Source organism: Oncorhynchus tshawytscha, linkage group LG18 (assembly GCF_018296145.1).
Source record: "Oncorhynchus tshawytscha isolate Ot180627B linkage group LG18, Otsh_v2.0, whole genome shotgun sequence".
In the NCBI taxonomy this organism is placed as follows: Eukaryota; Metazoa; Chordata; class Actinopteri; order Salmoniformes; family Salmonidae; genus Oncorhynchus; species Oncorhynchus tshawytscha.
This window is the reverse complement of record NC_056446.1, coordinates 20011673-20024202: the sequence shown is the minus strand read 5'-3', so window position 1 is coordinate 20024202 and position 12530 is coordinate 20011673. Positions and strand designations below refer to the sequence as shown.

The window sequence follows — 12530 nt, the reverse complement described above, 5'->3', positions numbered from 1 at the left end:
ATCTTGTCAGAAGCGCAACGTGACTGCAAACAAAGACAAGATGACGAGATGCTCATGTTTCCGCCCTAACAATGGGAGTTGTTTTCCCAAAGGCGGGAAGGCAGTCGACCAGCTTAGGTCCATAAGACAGTAAAAATGCATTGGGCTTATTTTGGACAGGTTTTGCCTCTTCCTCTTTGCTGGAATGTCAGACTGAAATATGGAACAAATCAACCTTTTTTTGTTGTTTGAATTTGTTGATCAAATGCGGGACATGTGGTCACCCTAGGTGAGATGGTGCAGTGTGTGAAGGGAGAGATAGCCAAGGACAGGAGGCAGGAAACTAGAATGAACCCCATGGTGACTAATCTGGGATTTATTCTTCATGGCCAAGTGTTTGATTCAATTCTCTCTCTTATCGCTGTCTTCCATTAGAGGCAATATACAGCACTGAACATCATGGGGGTACAGACTGATAATTCAAGACAAATGCAGTAATAGAATGTGAGTTAGTAATCAGGTGTGTTACTGCTGTTTCTTTTGGCTCCCCAGGAAGCTGCTGACACTCCTAATCATGGCTCTGATAGGAAATGACACCCCAGCTCGCCCCGATTATGTCCCCCATTACCTCCTGGCGGGCGACCCTTTCGCCTCCAAGCTGTCCAAGGAGGCCGACATCGTGGCTGCTTTCTACATCTGCATCATAGGTAAGTGTCAATAAAGTACAGGAATGTAGACTGCATAGGGACGTAGACTCATCAATAGACTCACTGATATCCTCATCTTCCTTGAGACATAGCCTAACCAGTCTTCACCTCAAGGAGAGCCATTCTGATTCGATTATGTTTGCAATCAATTGTGATTCATCAAAGTTTTCCATTGTGTACCAATGTAGGATCTTAATTTGATCACCCTGTTGCAGGACATCTTTCCATTTTAAACTTGTAGTGTATTTGAGGTTTAAAAAGGCTTCGAAAGTTTTACAATTTCCACTTGATTTTCCTTTATGAAAAATGTATCAACCACTACAAAAATGTCCATTCATTGTAATCCACATAATAATTCAAATTTTCCTGCTAAGAGACTGGCTCAAATTAAGATCCTACATCCAGTGCTTGACTTGGGCAGGAGCTCACCAGAGCTGAATACTGCTTAAGCTCCTCTTCCTCCTATAGAATATAGGATAAAATATTCTGGAGCTCCTGCACCTAGATATAAACAGTACCGGCACCCAAAATGAGTACCGGCACCTATTTCAGTCCAAGTCAAGCACTGCCTATGTCTGTAAGACATTGTAGATTCAGAATGTATTTGAAAAGGTTATTTTCTTTTCGAATGTAGAAGATCCTATATTCAGTAGCTTTTCAGCTTTGCTTCAATTGATAGCAATAATCTGGTTGTAATGATTCCACACACTTTTCCATCACTCAATGCACCTTTTCAAAGACGATAGAAAGTTTAATTTATAAACATACACCTCTCCTCATCTATCAATTTTTGTGTGGACCAAATGGAGATGTTACGTGGACAACATGAGGAGTACTGTAGGTGTTGCCTACTTAACAGAGAAAGTGGATACAATATACATACATATACTGTATAACCTGCTATTATCAGCTATGTGGCACATTGACATGGAAGGGACTTTAAAAGAATACTCAAGAGGTGGCTGTGTGTCAGCAGTTAACAACAAGCAGTTAGAAAGAGATGCCCGTCTCCTTATATACAGACAGACTCCACACTGGAAACCACTGTGGTTTCTCCTCTAAAGGGTACAGTAGTAATTACAGGTTATTTTGTTGGCTAAGTTGTCTAGGTTGGCTAGGTTGCCTTGGAAACCCTCTTCTTCGAAGCCAACTAAAACGTTTCAAATGAAATGTTGACAGCAATGTATCACACAAATGGTGATGTTAATGGTTAGTCTATTAACAGGTCAAATTAATTATAATTTCCTATCACATCAAGAAAGGTTTGAATGTTCATGCTAATTAACACAGTTACAGGACATACTGTACACAAACTGATCTATGACAGCCTCCAGACATGTTGACTATGGGCTACTGAGTTGTAAAGGCCACAATTTGGTCTGCCAGACTGTACGGGACATAGGAGATTCCTGTTAGAGGCTGTTCAGAAGCCAGACTGCAAGGGGCATAGGAGACTCCTGTTAGAGGCTGTTCAGAAGCCAGACTGCAAGGGGCATAGGAGACTCCTGTTAGAGGCTGTTCAGAAGCCAGACTGCACGGAGCATAGGAGACTCCTGTTAGAGGCTGTTCAAAAGCCAGACTGCACGGAGCATAGGAGACTCCTGTTAGAGGCTGTTCAAAAGCCAGACTGCACGGAGCATAGGAGACTCCTGTTAGAGGCTGTTCAGAAGCCAGACTGCACGGAGCATAGGAGACTCCTGTTAGAGGCTGTTCAAAAGCCAGACTGCACGGAGCATAGGAGACTCCTGTTAGAGGCTGTTCAGAAGCCAGACTGCACGGAGCATAGGAGACTCCTGTTAGAGGCTGTTCAGAAGCCAGACTGCACTATACTGTAATATGGTGTGATGTTTGCTCAACATCAAAGCTGAATACATCCTACTTTGAAAATGCATTTTAAATGTAGACATTGCTTTAGCTACTGTATGGAAAAATATTAATTCATCTTTTTACTGTTGGGGTTTTCTGCCGCATCCACCTTATTTCTGCATGCTTTTAAAACACGGAAGCCAAATGAGGAAACTATGGAGACAAATTCCTCTGTGCTTGTGCATTATCATAACTCATATGCGCGCCACTAGAAATCCCTGCAATAGCATTATTCTGTTAGCTGATACATCCTGTCAAAATACCAGTAGCGGTGCATGGGTAAAATCACTGGGGAAGCCACGCTAGAAAAAATATCCATGTACACACATATACAACTTTTATTTAACTAAGCAAGTCAGTTAAGAACAAATTCTTATTTACAATGACGGCCTACCCCAGCCAAACTCTATCCCGGACAACGCTGGTCCACCGCCCTATGGGACACCCAATGACGGCTGGTTTTGATACAGCCTGGAATCAAACCAGGGTCTGTAGTGACGCCACTAGCACTGAGATGTAGTGCCTTAGACCACTGCGCCACTCGGGAGTTGTTTGCTCTATAACCTGTTAGTTCATAGGTCTTGCGACCGTGACATTTGGCCCAAGGCCGAGACAATAAGAAGACACAGTGGCAGAATAAATTCAACCACACCTTCGTTTCATCACAAAACCGGAGATCAACCTCTGTCTTGTGAAGTCTAGAAAGCATATTGCATGTAACATAACGGTTACATGACCTGCAGCATTGTTAAGCAAATTAATGTTTGACATTTTCTGACAACTAAACAACTATTGATTTCGAACCACAATGAGTTACCGCAAGTCGCAAAGAGAACAGGAGCTGTCATTTCAACATAATCAAATCACCTATGCTTAGTCTAATACTGTGACAACTAAAACATACAAAAAACTATTTAGTCCAATTAACGTAAGCTAAATATGATGTGGCTGTCCATGGTTCTGATTTATCTGTGTGTGTGTGTGTGTGTGTGTGTTAAATCAAATAATACTGTCACATGCACCTAATACAACAAGTGTAGACATTACCATGAAATGCTTACTTACAAGCCCTTAACTAACAGTGCAGTTCAAGAAGTTAAGAAAATATTTACCAAGTAAAAAAAATATTTTAAAAAGTAACACAATAAGAAGAGGCTATATACAGGGGACACCGGTACCGAGTCAGTGTGCAGGGGTACAGGTTAGTTGAGGTAATTTGTACATGTAAGTAGGGGTGAAGTGACAATGCATAGATAATAAACAACGAATAGCAGCAGTGTACAAAAGGGAGGGGAAGAGGCAAATGTAAATTGTCCGGAGTCGATTTTATTAATTGTTCAGTTTGGGGCTTGGGGGTAGAAGCTGTTGAGGAGCCTTTTGGTCCTAGACTTGGCGCTTCGGCACCGCTTGCCGTGCAGTAACAGAAAAAACAGTCTATAACTTGGGTGACTGGAGTCTCTGACAATTTTATGGGCTTTCGTCTGACACCGCCTATTATATAGGTCCTGGATGGCCGGAAGCTTGGCCCAGTGTGCACTACACTCTGTAGCGCCTTACGGTCAGATGCCGAGCAGTTGCCATACCAGGCGGTGATGCAACCGGTCAGGATGCTCTTGATGCTGCAGCTGTAGAACCGTTTGAGGATCTGAGAACCCATGCCAAATCTTTTCAGTCTCCTGAGGGGGGAAAGGTTTTGTCGTGCCCTCTTCACGACTGTCTTGGTATGTTTGGACCATGATAGTTGGTTGGTGATGTGGACACCAAGGAACTTGAAACTCTCGAACCGCTCCACTACAGCCCCGTCGATGTTAGTGGGGGCCTGTTCGGCCCGCCTTTTCATGTAGTCCACAATCAGCTCCTTTGTCTTGCTCACATTGAGGAAGAGGGAGTACAGGAGGGAACAGGGAGTACAGGAGGGGACTAATTACACACTCCTGGTAAGGATCATCATGGCAGACATGTTGTGGCCCACTCTTACCACCTGGGGGCGACCCGTCAGGAAGTCCAGGATCCAGTTGCAGAGGGAGGTGTTTAGTCCCAGAGTTCTTAATTCTTAACTTAGTGATGAGCTTCATGGGCAATATGGTGTTGAATGCTAAGCTGTAGTCAATGAACAGCATTCTCACATTGGTGTTCCTTTTGTGCAGGTGAGAAAGGGCAGTGTGGAGTGCGATTGAGATTGCGTCATCTGTGGATCTGTTGGGGCGGTATGCGAATTGGAGGGGGTCTAGGGTGTCCGGGAGGATGCTGTTGATGTGAGCCATGACCAGCCTTTCAAAGCACTTCATGGCTACCGACGTGAGTGCCATGGGACGGTAATCATTTAGGCAGGTTACCTTAGCTTCCTTGGGCACAGGGACTATTGTGGTCTGCTTGAAACATGTAGGTATTACAGACTTGGTCAGGGAGAGGTTGAAAATGCCAGTGAAGACACTTGACAGTTGGTACGTGCATACTTTGAGTACATGTCCTGGTAATCCGTCTGGGCCAGCGGCTTTGTGAATGTTGACCTGTTTAAAGGTTTTGTTCACATCGGCTACCGAGAGTGTTATCACACAGTCATCCAGAACAGCTGGTGCTCTCGTGCATGCTTCAGTGTTGCTTGCCTTGAAGCGAGCATAAAAAGCATTTAGCTCGTCTGATAGGCTCGCGTCACTGGGCAGCTCGCGTCTGGGTTTCCCTTTGTAGTCTGTAATAGTTTTCAAGCCCTATCACATCTGACGAGCGTCAGAGCCGGTGTAGTAGGATTCAATCTTAATCCTGTATTGACGCTTTGCTTGTTTGATGGTTCGTCTGAGGGCATAGTGGGATTTCTTATAAGCGTCCAGATTAGTCTCCCACTCCTTGAAAGCGGCAGCTCTAGCCTTTAACTCGATGCGGATGTTGCCAGTAATCCATGGCTTCTGGTTGGGATGTGTACGTACAGTCACTGTGGGGACGACGTCGTCGATGCACTTATTGATGAAGCCAATGACTGAGGTGGTGTACTCCTCAATGCCATTGGATGAATATTCTTATCTGTGCTAGAAAAACAGTCCTGTAGTGTAGCATCCGCGTCATCTGACCTCTTCCGTATTGAGCGAGTCACTGGTACTTCCTGCTTTAGTTTTTGCTTGTAAACAGGAATCAGGAGGATAGAATTATGATCAGATTTGCCAAATGGAGGGCAGGGGAGAGCTTTGTATGCATCTCTGTGTGTGGAGTAAAGATGGTCTATGATTTTTTTCCCTCTGGTTGCACATGTGACATGCTGGTAAAAATGTGGTTTGCCTGATTTAAGTTTGCCTGCAATAACGTCCCCGGCCACTAGAAGCGACACTTCTGGGTGAGCATTTTCTTTTTTGCTTATGGCCTTATAGAGTTGGTTCAGAGCGGTCTTGGTGCCAGCTTCATTCTGTGGTAGTAAATAGACGGCTACGAATAATATAGATGAGAACTCTTTGTAGCTTATCACAAGGTACTCTACCTCAGGCGAGCAATACCTTGAGAGTTCTTTAATGTTAGACATCGCGCACCAGCTATTATTGACAAATAGACACACACCCCCACCCCTCGTCTTACCAGAGGTAGCATCTCTGTTCTGCCGGTGCATGGAAAATCCCCCTAGCTCTATATTGTCCGTATCGTTGTTCAGGAACGTCTCGGTGAAACATAAGATATTATAGTTTTTAATGTCCCGTTGGTAGGATAATCTTAATTGTAGGTCATCAATTTTATTTTCCAATGATTGCAAGTTAGCAAGAAGGACGGATGGCAGTGGGAGTTTACTCGCTCGCCCACGGATTCTCAGAAGGCTACCCGATCTGCGGCCCCTTTTCCTGCATATTTTCTTCACGCAAAAGGCAGGGATCTTTGCCTGTTCCAGTGAAAGCAGGATATCCTTCTCGTCGGACTCGTTAAAGGAAAAAGGTTTCTTCCAGTCCGTGGTGAGTAATCGCTGTTCTGATGTCCAGAATTTATTTTCGGTCATAAGAGATGGTAGCAGAAACATTATGTACACAATAAGTTTAAAAAATAGTTACACAAAAAGCAAAAAACTAACAAAATAGCACAATTGGTTGGGAGAATGTAAAACGTCAGCCATGTTCTTCGGCGCCAACATGTGTGTGTGCACGTTCGTGCAAGTAGAAAAAACATGTTGACTCACCCTACTTGTAGAGAATTGCGAATGCCATCCTCCTCTGTTTCATGTTGACGAAACAGTCTAGGACCCTGTCATACAGTACACACTTCTATTTTTTGTTGTCCTACGCTACCTGGCTAAAATGCATGCCCACTAGCCTAACTTCCTTTCATGGGCAACGTTAGCTAGTTAACATTAGCCTTCTACATCTAGCTACAAATTGAACTTACATCCTCTTCGTCCAGGGGCACAATGTACTAATTTATGGTTGGAACAGAATCGACGTTGTAATCATTGGCCAGTACGGAGAATTAAGTAAAGTCCAAATCCCTATCTCCATCCATGGCTAATTTACAAAAGGGCAAATTTTAGCTAGCTAGCTCCCTTAATAAAAAAACACAATGAGATGCAGCAATTCAAGTTGTTTCTGTCAATTATGTAATTCTCTTGATGCGATGTGAGAGCAATGAAGCCAAATCCAAACTGGCTTCCCTTGACACTTTTTTTAGAGTGCCAGGACCATTCACAGTTGTGCTCACTCAGTTTAGCTCAACACTAGACCATTATTATTGGTCAATTATTAACAATGTCCTCTTTATGACCAGACAGCATTAGATAGATGACCCGTTTCAAGAAACTAGGCGTATGTCGTACATCACTACCTCACAGGAGAGGCATTAACATTTATTTGAGATCAACATTTCATGTGCCTTAATAACAAACGTGTAGCCATCTGTAAATACAAATATGTTAAATTACGAGCCTAGTTTGTTTAGCCACGGAAAAGACAGGTACCTTCCTGCTAATCATGATTAGCTGAGATAATGGATGGGCTGGGTTTGGATTGGTCTGCCATGTAGCACGCTTCTGTCTATAACATGAAAAAGGGGAATGGTGGACAACGGAATGCCTTCAACTGAAATGTGTCTTCCGCATTTAACCCAACCCTTCAGAATCAGAGGTGCTCAGTATGTGTAGATAATCCTTGCTACCGCAGCTTTTTTCAAAGATCTAACGTTAGCCAAGGAGAACTGCAAAAGTGTTGCTACTGCTTTCTACATCATTAATGGCCAGAATTTCAGGCACTATCGACAAAGATCAGTGGGAAAAAGTTGTGATGGGCTACTTTCTGCACACGGTCAGTGTGAACAGGAGTGACTGACACAACAGCCCAAATAAGCTGTAGCTAGTTACAAAACAAACAGAAAAGATACGTTGCCATGAAGCGTTCATCCATCTTTACGGGTAAGGATCTAGCTACATTTTTCTGTTTTCTCGGAAAGTTTTCATTGCAAGTTAAGTGCATTGTTTGCAGTCTAGCGAACATTAGCTTGCTGGCTCTCTAGCTGAAATATCTGTGTAGTAATATTATTAGTATCTCAGAAAGCCATTTGCATTGTGAGTTATAGACTAATGTTAGCTCATCAGCTACCTGCAAATTCATACTTTCATGCAGTGGCTAGCTATGATAATACATTTTTACTGTAGCTATGACTGGGGATTATGGTTAATTGTTCAGCTAGCTAGCTACCTGTCTAAACAAAAGCCTCCACAAGAGAATAATTACATGACCCATAAAATTGTGCCAGGTGTGTCTAGGGGTGATTACAGCCATCTATTGTATTTCTAGACAATAGTGACCAATCCACTTAGCTAGATGTGGTTGGGGGGTGTTTAAAGCATTTCTTTCACATGACCCATCATCTAATACAATATTTTTATCTGGACACTTTGTCAGATTAGGATATAGGCCAAGGACTAGATAACATTTTTACCTGGAGTTTCCTTATAGTAGGTCACTACTTAAACCACTTTTAGTCTTGAATTATTTACTATACTTCTGTACCTTACTGTGTTTAGCACATGGTCGACACATGTGAATCCTTAAAGAGATGGGTGGGGCTAAGGCTTAAAAGGTTGTGAATGATGCTGACTAGGTGTAGACAAAGCTCTCCAGTAGATGTACCAAAACATTCAAGGAACTTTCAAACAATTTCAAAAATGTATGCAGTCATTTCAAAATGAATATTTATTGTGAGCGGACGAAGTACTTGGAGGTTGCTCTAAAGTGGAAAGGTGGAATAAACGAGTCAGGAGCAAGATCTTAATTGAACAAAGTCCTCTATTGAGGTATTTGTTACCCTTCTCAAACACAATCAAGGATGATATCCCAAGGAAAACATATCTTCACAAGAACAAGGAACACAAGATGAGTATCTTTAAACTATAACATAAATCACAGGTGTGTCACCGCCTTCACGATCCGTCCGTGGAGAGCTCCCTTCGGGTGGTTGTCCAGATCCGTGGTGAACATTCCCTAGAGGTGGTGTGTCCCCTTCTTCTCCTTTCCGACAGGTACGTCCTCTCCTTTGTAGAAGCAAACGCTCTTTTCTTTCTCCCTTCCTCGCTCTTGTAGGGGAAAGAGAATCGTTCATTAGTACCGTCAGCTGTGCTTAATTGCCTCTGATCACCTGGACTCACATGCCGAGCTGGGCTACTGTCTGTGGGAACAGCCTGCCATCTGGTGGTCCATCCACACTATTCAAAATACCAGGCGTTTTGATCGATAAGCTATTTACTGCAGTTGACAGCCTAGACTACAGTTTAGTACTCTTGAAAACAATATTAACATTACATTTGGCTGTTGTAGCTTAGGTAGGATACATATATTGTCCCTAAAAAACATAATCAATAGGGTAGCTTTTCAAGCTGCATGCCCAGGGACTCATCGCAGCTTTGGCAGTGCACATAATGTAGACTAGGCCTACCTATGATTTCCTTATCTGATAACTTTTTTTCCTTAAGCTGTGTGAATTGACTGGATCTAGAGCGCAGTCTAGAGTAAAGCAAAGATCTGCCATTTCATCATCTGTTAACTTTGTTTTCTTGCACTTTGACAGGTAAATATTTAGTCTATAGCCCCAGTGGTGGAAAAAGTACTCAGATGTTATATTTAAGTAAAAGTAAAGATACCTAATAATAGGTAATAGTAAATGACTCAAGTAAAAGTGAAATTCACCCAGTAAAATACTACTTGCGTAAAAGTCTAAAAGTATCTGGTTTTAAATGTTCTTAAGTACAGTGGTGGAAAAGGTACTCAATTGTCATACTTGAGTAAAAGTCAAAAGTCAAAGTAAATTCTACACATCAAAGTCCTTATATTACGCAAACCAGACAGCAAGATTTTCTTTTTTGTGCAGACAGCAAGGAGCACACTCACTTGTGTTTAGTGAGTCCGAGGATGACAACGCATTATATTGATAAGTGCGTGAATTGAATTCGTAATGTAAAGAATACTTGTGGGTGTCAGTGAAAAGGTATGGGAGTAAAAAGTACATATTTTCTTTAGGAATGTAGTGGAGTAAATTAAAAGTTGTAAAAAAATGTGAATAGTAAAGTAAAGTACAGATTTAAGTAGTACTTCAAAGTATATTTCTTGGCTACTTTACACCTCTGTATAGCCCTAATATTTAGCTTCTTACGTTGGCTTAACATCATTAGTCTCTCTCTTCCAGCAGTTTCTGTGCACAATAGGCTAAAGGCTGCGCAAGTCTCTCAGCATAAGGCCTCTTCTCTTGAAATCCCAGGTAAAGCTTTAGGCTGCGAAAGCTATAGGACATTTATTTTGATCATATTTCTATACTAGGCCTAACAGCCCTGGGGAAAGAAGCAGGCTTAAAACAGGCCTACAGCATAGGCCATATTATCTGTCTGGGAATGTTGAGGAGAGAAATTGCATTGGTGTGATCACTTTTGGCCGATTATGATAACATTGTTGCACGGATGCATTGTAAATAGTTGAACAGGACAGACAGAGAGATGAGCACAGTGAAAAATAAGACCCATAGGAATTGACAACCATTTGAAAAATGGAAATGACTTGCAAACCACATGAGCAACGAGGCAATGACATGCTGTAAAATATCTGCAGGCTAAACAGGGTTTGTTGTTGAATTGCAACATTTAAATATGAGTTAATATATTATTTTTCATTATGTCTACATGAACATTTAAGTATTATTTGCAGTTGTCACTGTGACAATGACACCCTGAAATCACTGAATGGTCTTGTGTTACCACCATATTAATAGGCAGCATGCAGTAGGATGCAGTGATCAGTTGATTGACAGGTGTAGGACTGTAGAATGATACACTTTCCTCTAGTGTGGACGCTCACCATCGTTTTATAGTTATAGTTTTTAAAAATCGTTATAGTATAGTTATTGGCTTGGTGGAAGGCCCTTAATGCTGACACAACCATAGAGAATGATAGAGGCCTCGAGTGGCCAATGGGCAGCGCCATTGAGGGCTTCCACCATATTTCCACCATTTTAAATTAGTCATAGTAGTCAACTGTGTAGAGATTCCTTAGGGTTGTAGCCTCAATGGTGCTGTCCATGCTGTCACGGATGCTATAATAGCAAAGATCTAAAGATGAGTCCTCGTATCTATCTCTTTGTATCACAACAGAACTACTAGAAGGTAACGTTAGCTAACTTGAACGAAATAAATGTAAAATTACACTTATACACTTATACTTGTTTACTTGAATTTTTTACTCTATAAATGGACTCCTTCAAATAGTTTACTCCAGCAAGTTTGTCATCGGCGCGCTGAAGTACGGAAGTAAAGCGGAAGTCGAATCCATTACTTGTGTTATTTGGCTGTGCCCGTAGCAATGTTCGAAAATTAGGTCGATTTGTATCCATGACTCAAATTGATTGAATAGATACAGGAATCAATAGATTAATTTATGCATAGATACAGTTATGCAATCTCTGTCTCTTTAATATGCTCACCGTCATATTCAACATCACTTGCAGTCAGTAGGGAAACAGGGTTTTCTATTCCTGGATGTCAGATTACTTATTTCTTTACTTCAGGCTGCACACCTGTCACAAATCTTTTCTTGCCACAACAACTGCCTTGTGTGTGTTCACAGAAATGTTCATACCGACTAATTTTTTGTTTATACTTTGCTGAGCCATTTGCAAACTCTACAATGCCCTGTATAACTGCTGCCCTGACCTAATGAACCGACGGACGGTGAAGATGCTTCATGCCGGGGTCTCATGTATTTTGATGCGGCTTTTCAGTGAGAACGGCATTTGGGGCTTATCCCTCTGAGCTCCTGAGTCTCATGAATCCCATGTCTCTCTCCCACTCCCTCCCTCCATCTCTCACTCCCTAACACCCATAAGTCCTACACCTGTCTACTCCATTACTTGCTCCGAGGGACTGTACCATCCCCATCCCTGGTCTGCACTCTCTTTACAGCTGTGTTGGTTGACTTTGACTATGCTAATGATGCTAGCTAATAAGCCCAGTTGTACAAGAACATACTATAAACACCTCAGTCTCTCCCGCTAGAAACAGTACTACCACTAGCAATGCCATAAATTACCCCAAACGATTGACTGATTTTAATGTGTGTTAGGCATCTCTATGGAATAGGAGATCATAAGAAAATAGGACTAATCCTCTTACTGTGTATTTGTTCTGAATGGCGCATCTGTTGGCTATTTGGATACTGTGGAGTCTGCCTATTCAACGACCACACTCTATAGGTTAACAAAGGCATTTAGGATTAACTTGATCGATTCGCGTATCTTTGGTGTGGTTTTCAGCATATAAACTCAGCAACAAAAGAAATGTCCTCTCAATGTCAAATGCGTTTATTTTCAGCAAACTTAACGTGTAAATATTTGTATGAACATAACAAGATTCAACAACTGAGACATAAACTGAACAAGGTCCACAGACATGTGACTAACAGAAATGTAATAATGTGTCCCTGAACAAAGGGGGGGAGGGTCAAAATCAAATGTAGCAGTCAGTATCTGGTGTGGCCACCA

The 12530-nt window shown here is 42.0% G+C and overlaps 1 protein-coding gene across 1 annotated transcript in view; it reads left to right on the top strand.

Annotated features, from left to right (window-relative positions):
* The first annotated feature begins 537 nt into the window (after nt 1-537).
* Nucleotides 538-12530, top strand: part of LOC112218090 (opsin-5-like) — a 32147-nt gene continuing 20154 nt past the window's right edge. The window contains exon 1 of the mRNA XM_024378686.2: nt 538-686. Within this exon, the coding sequence (XP_024234454.1) occupies nt 554-686 (133 nt within the window). The 5' untranslated portion in view covers nt 538-553. The remainder of the gene's footprint in view (nt 687-12530) is intronic.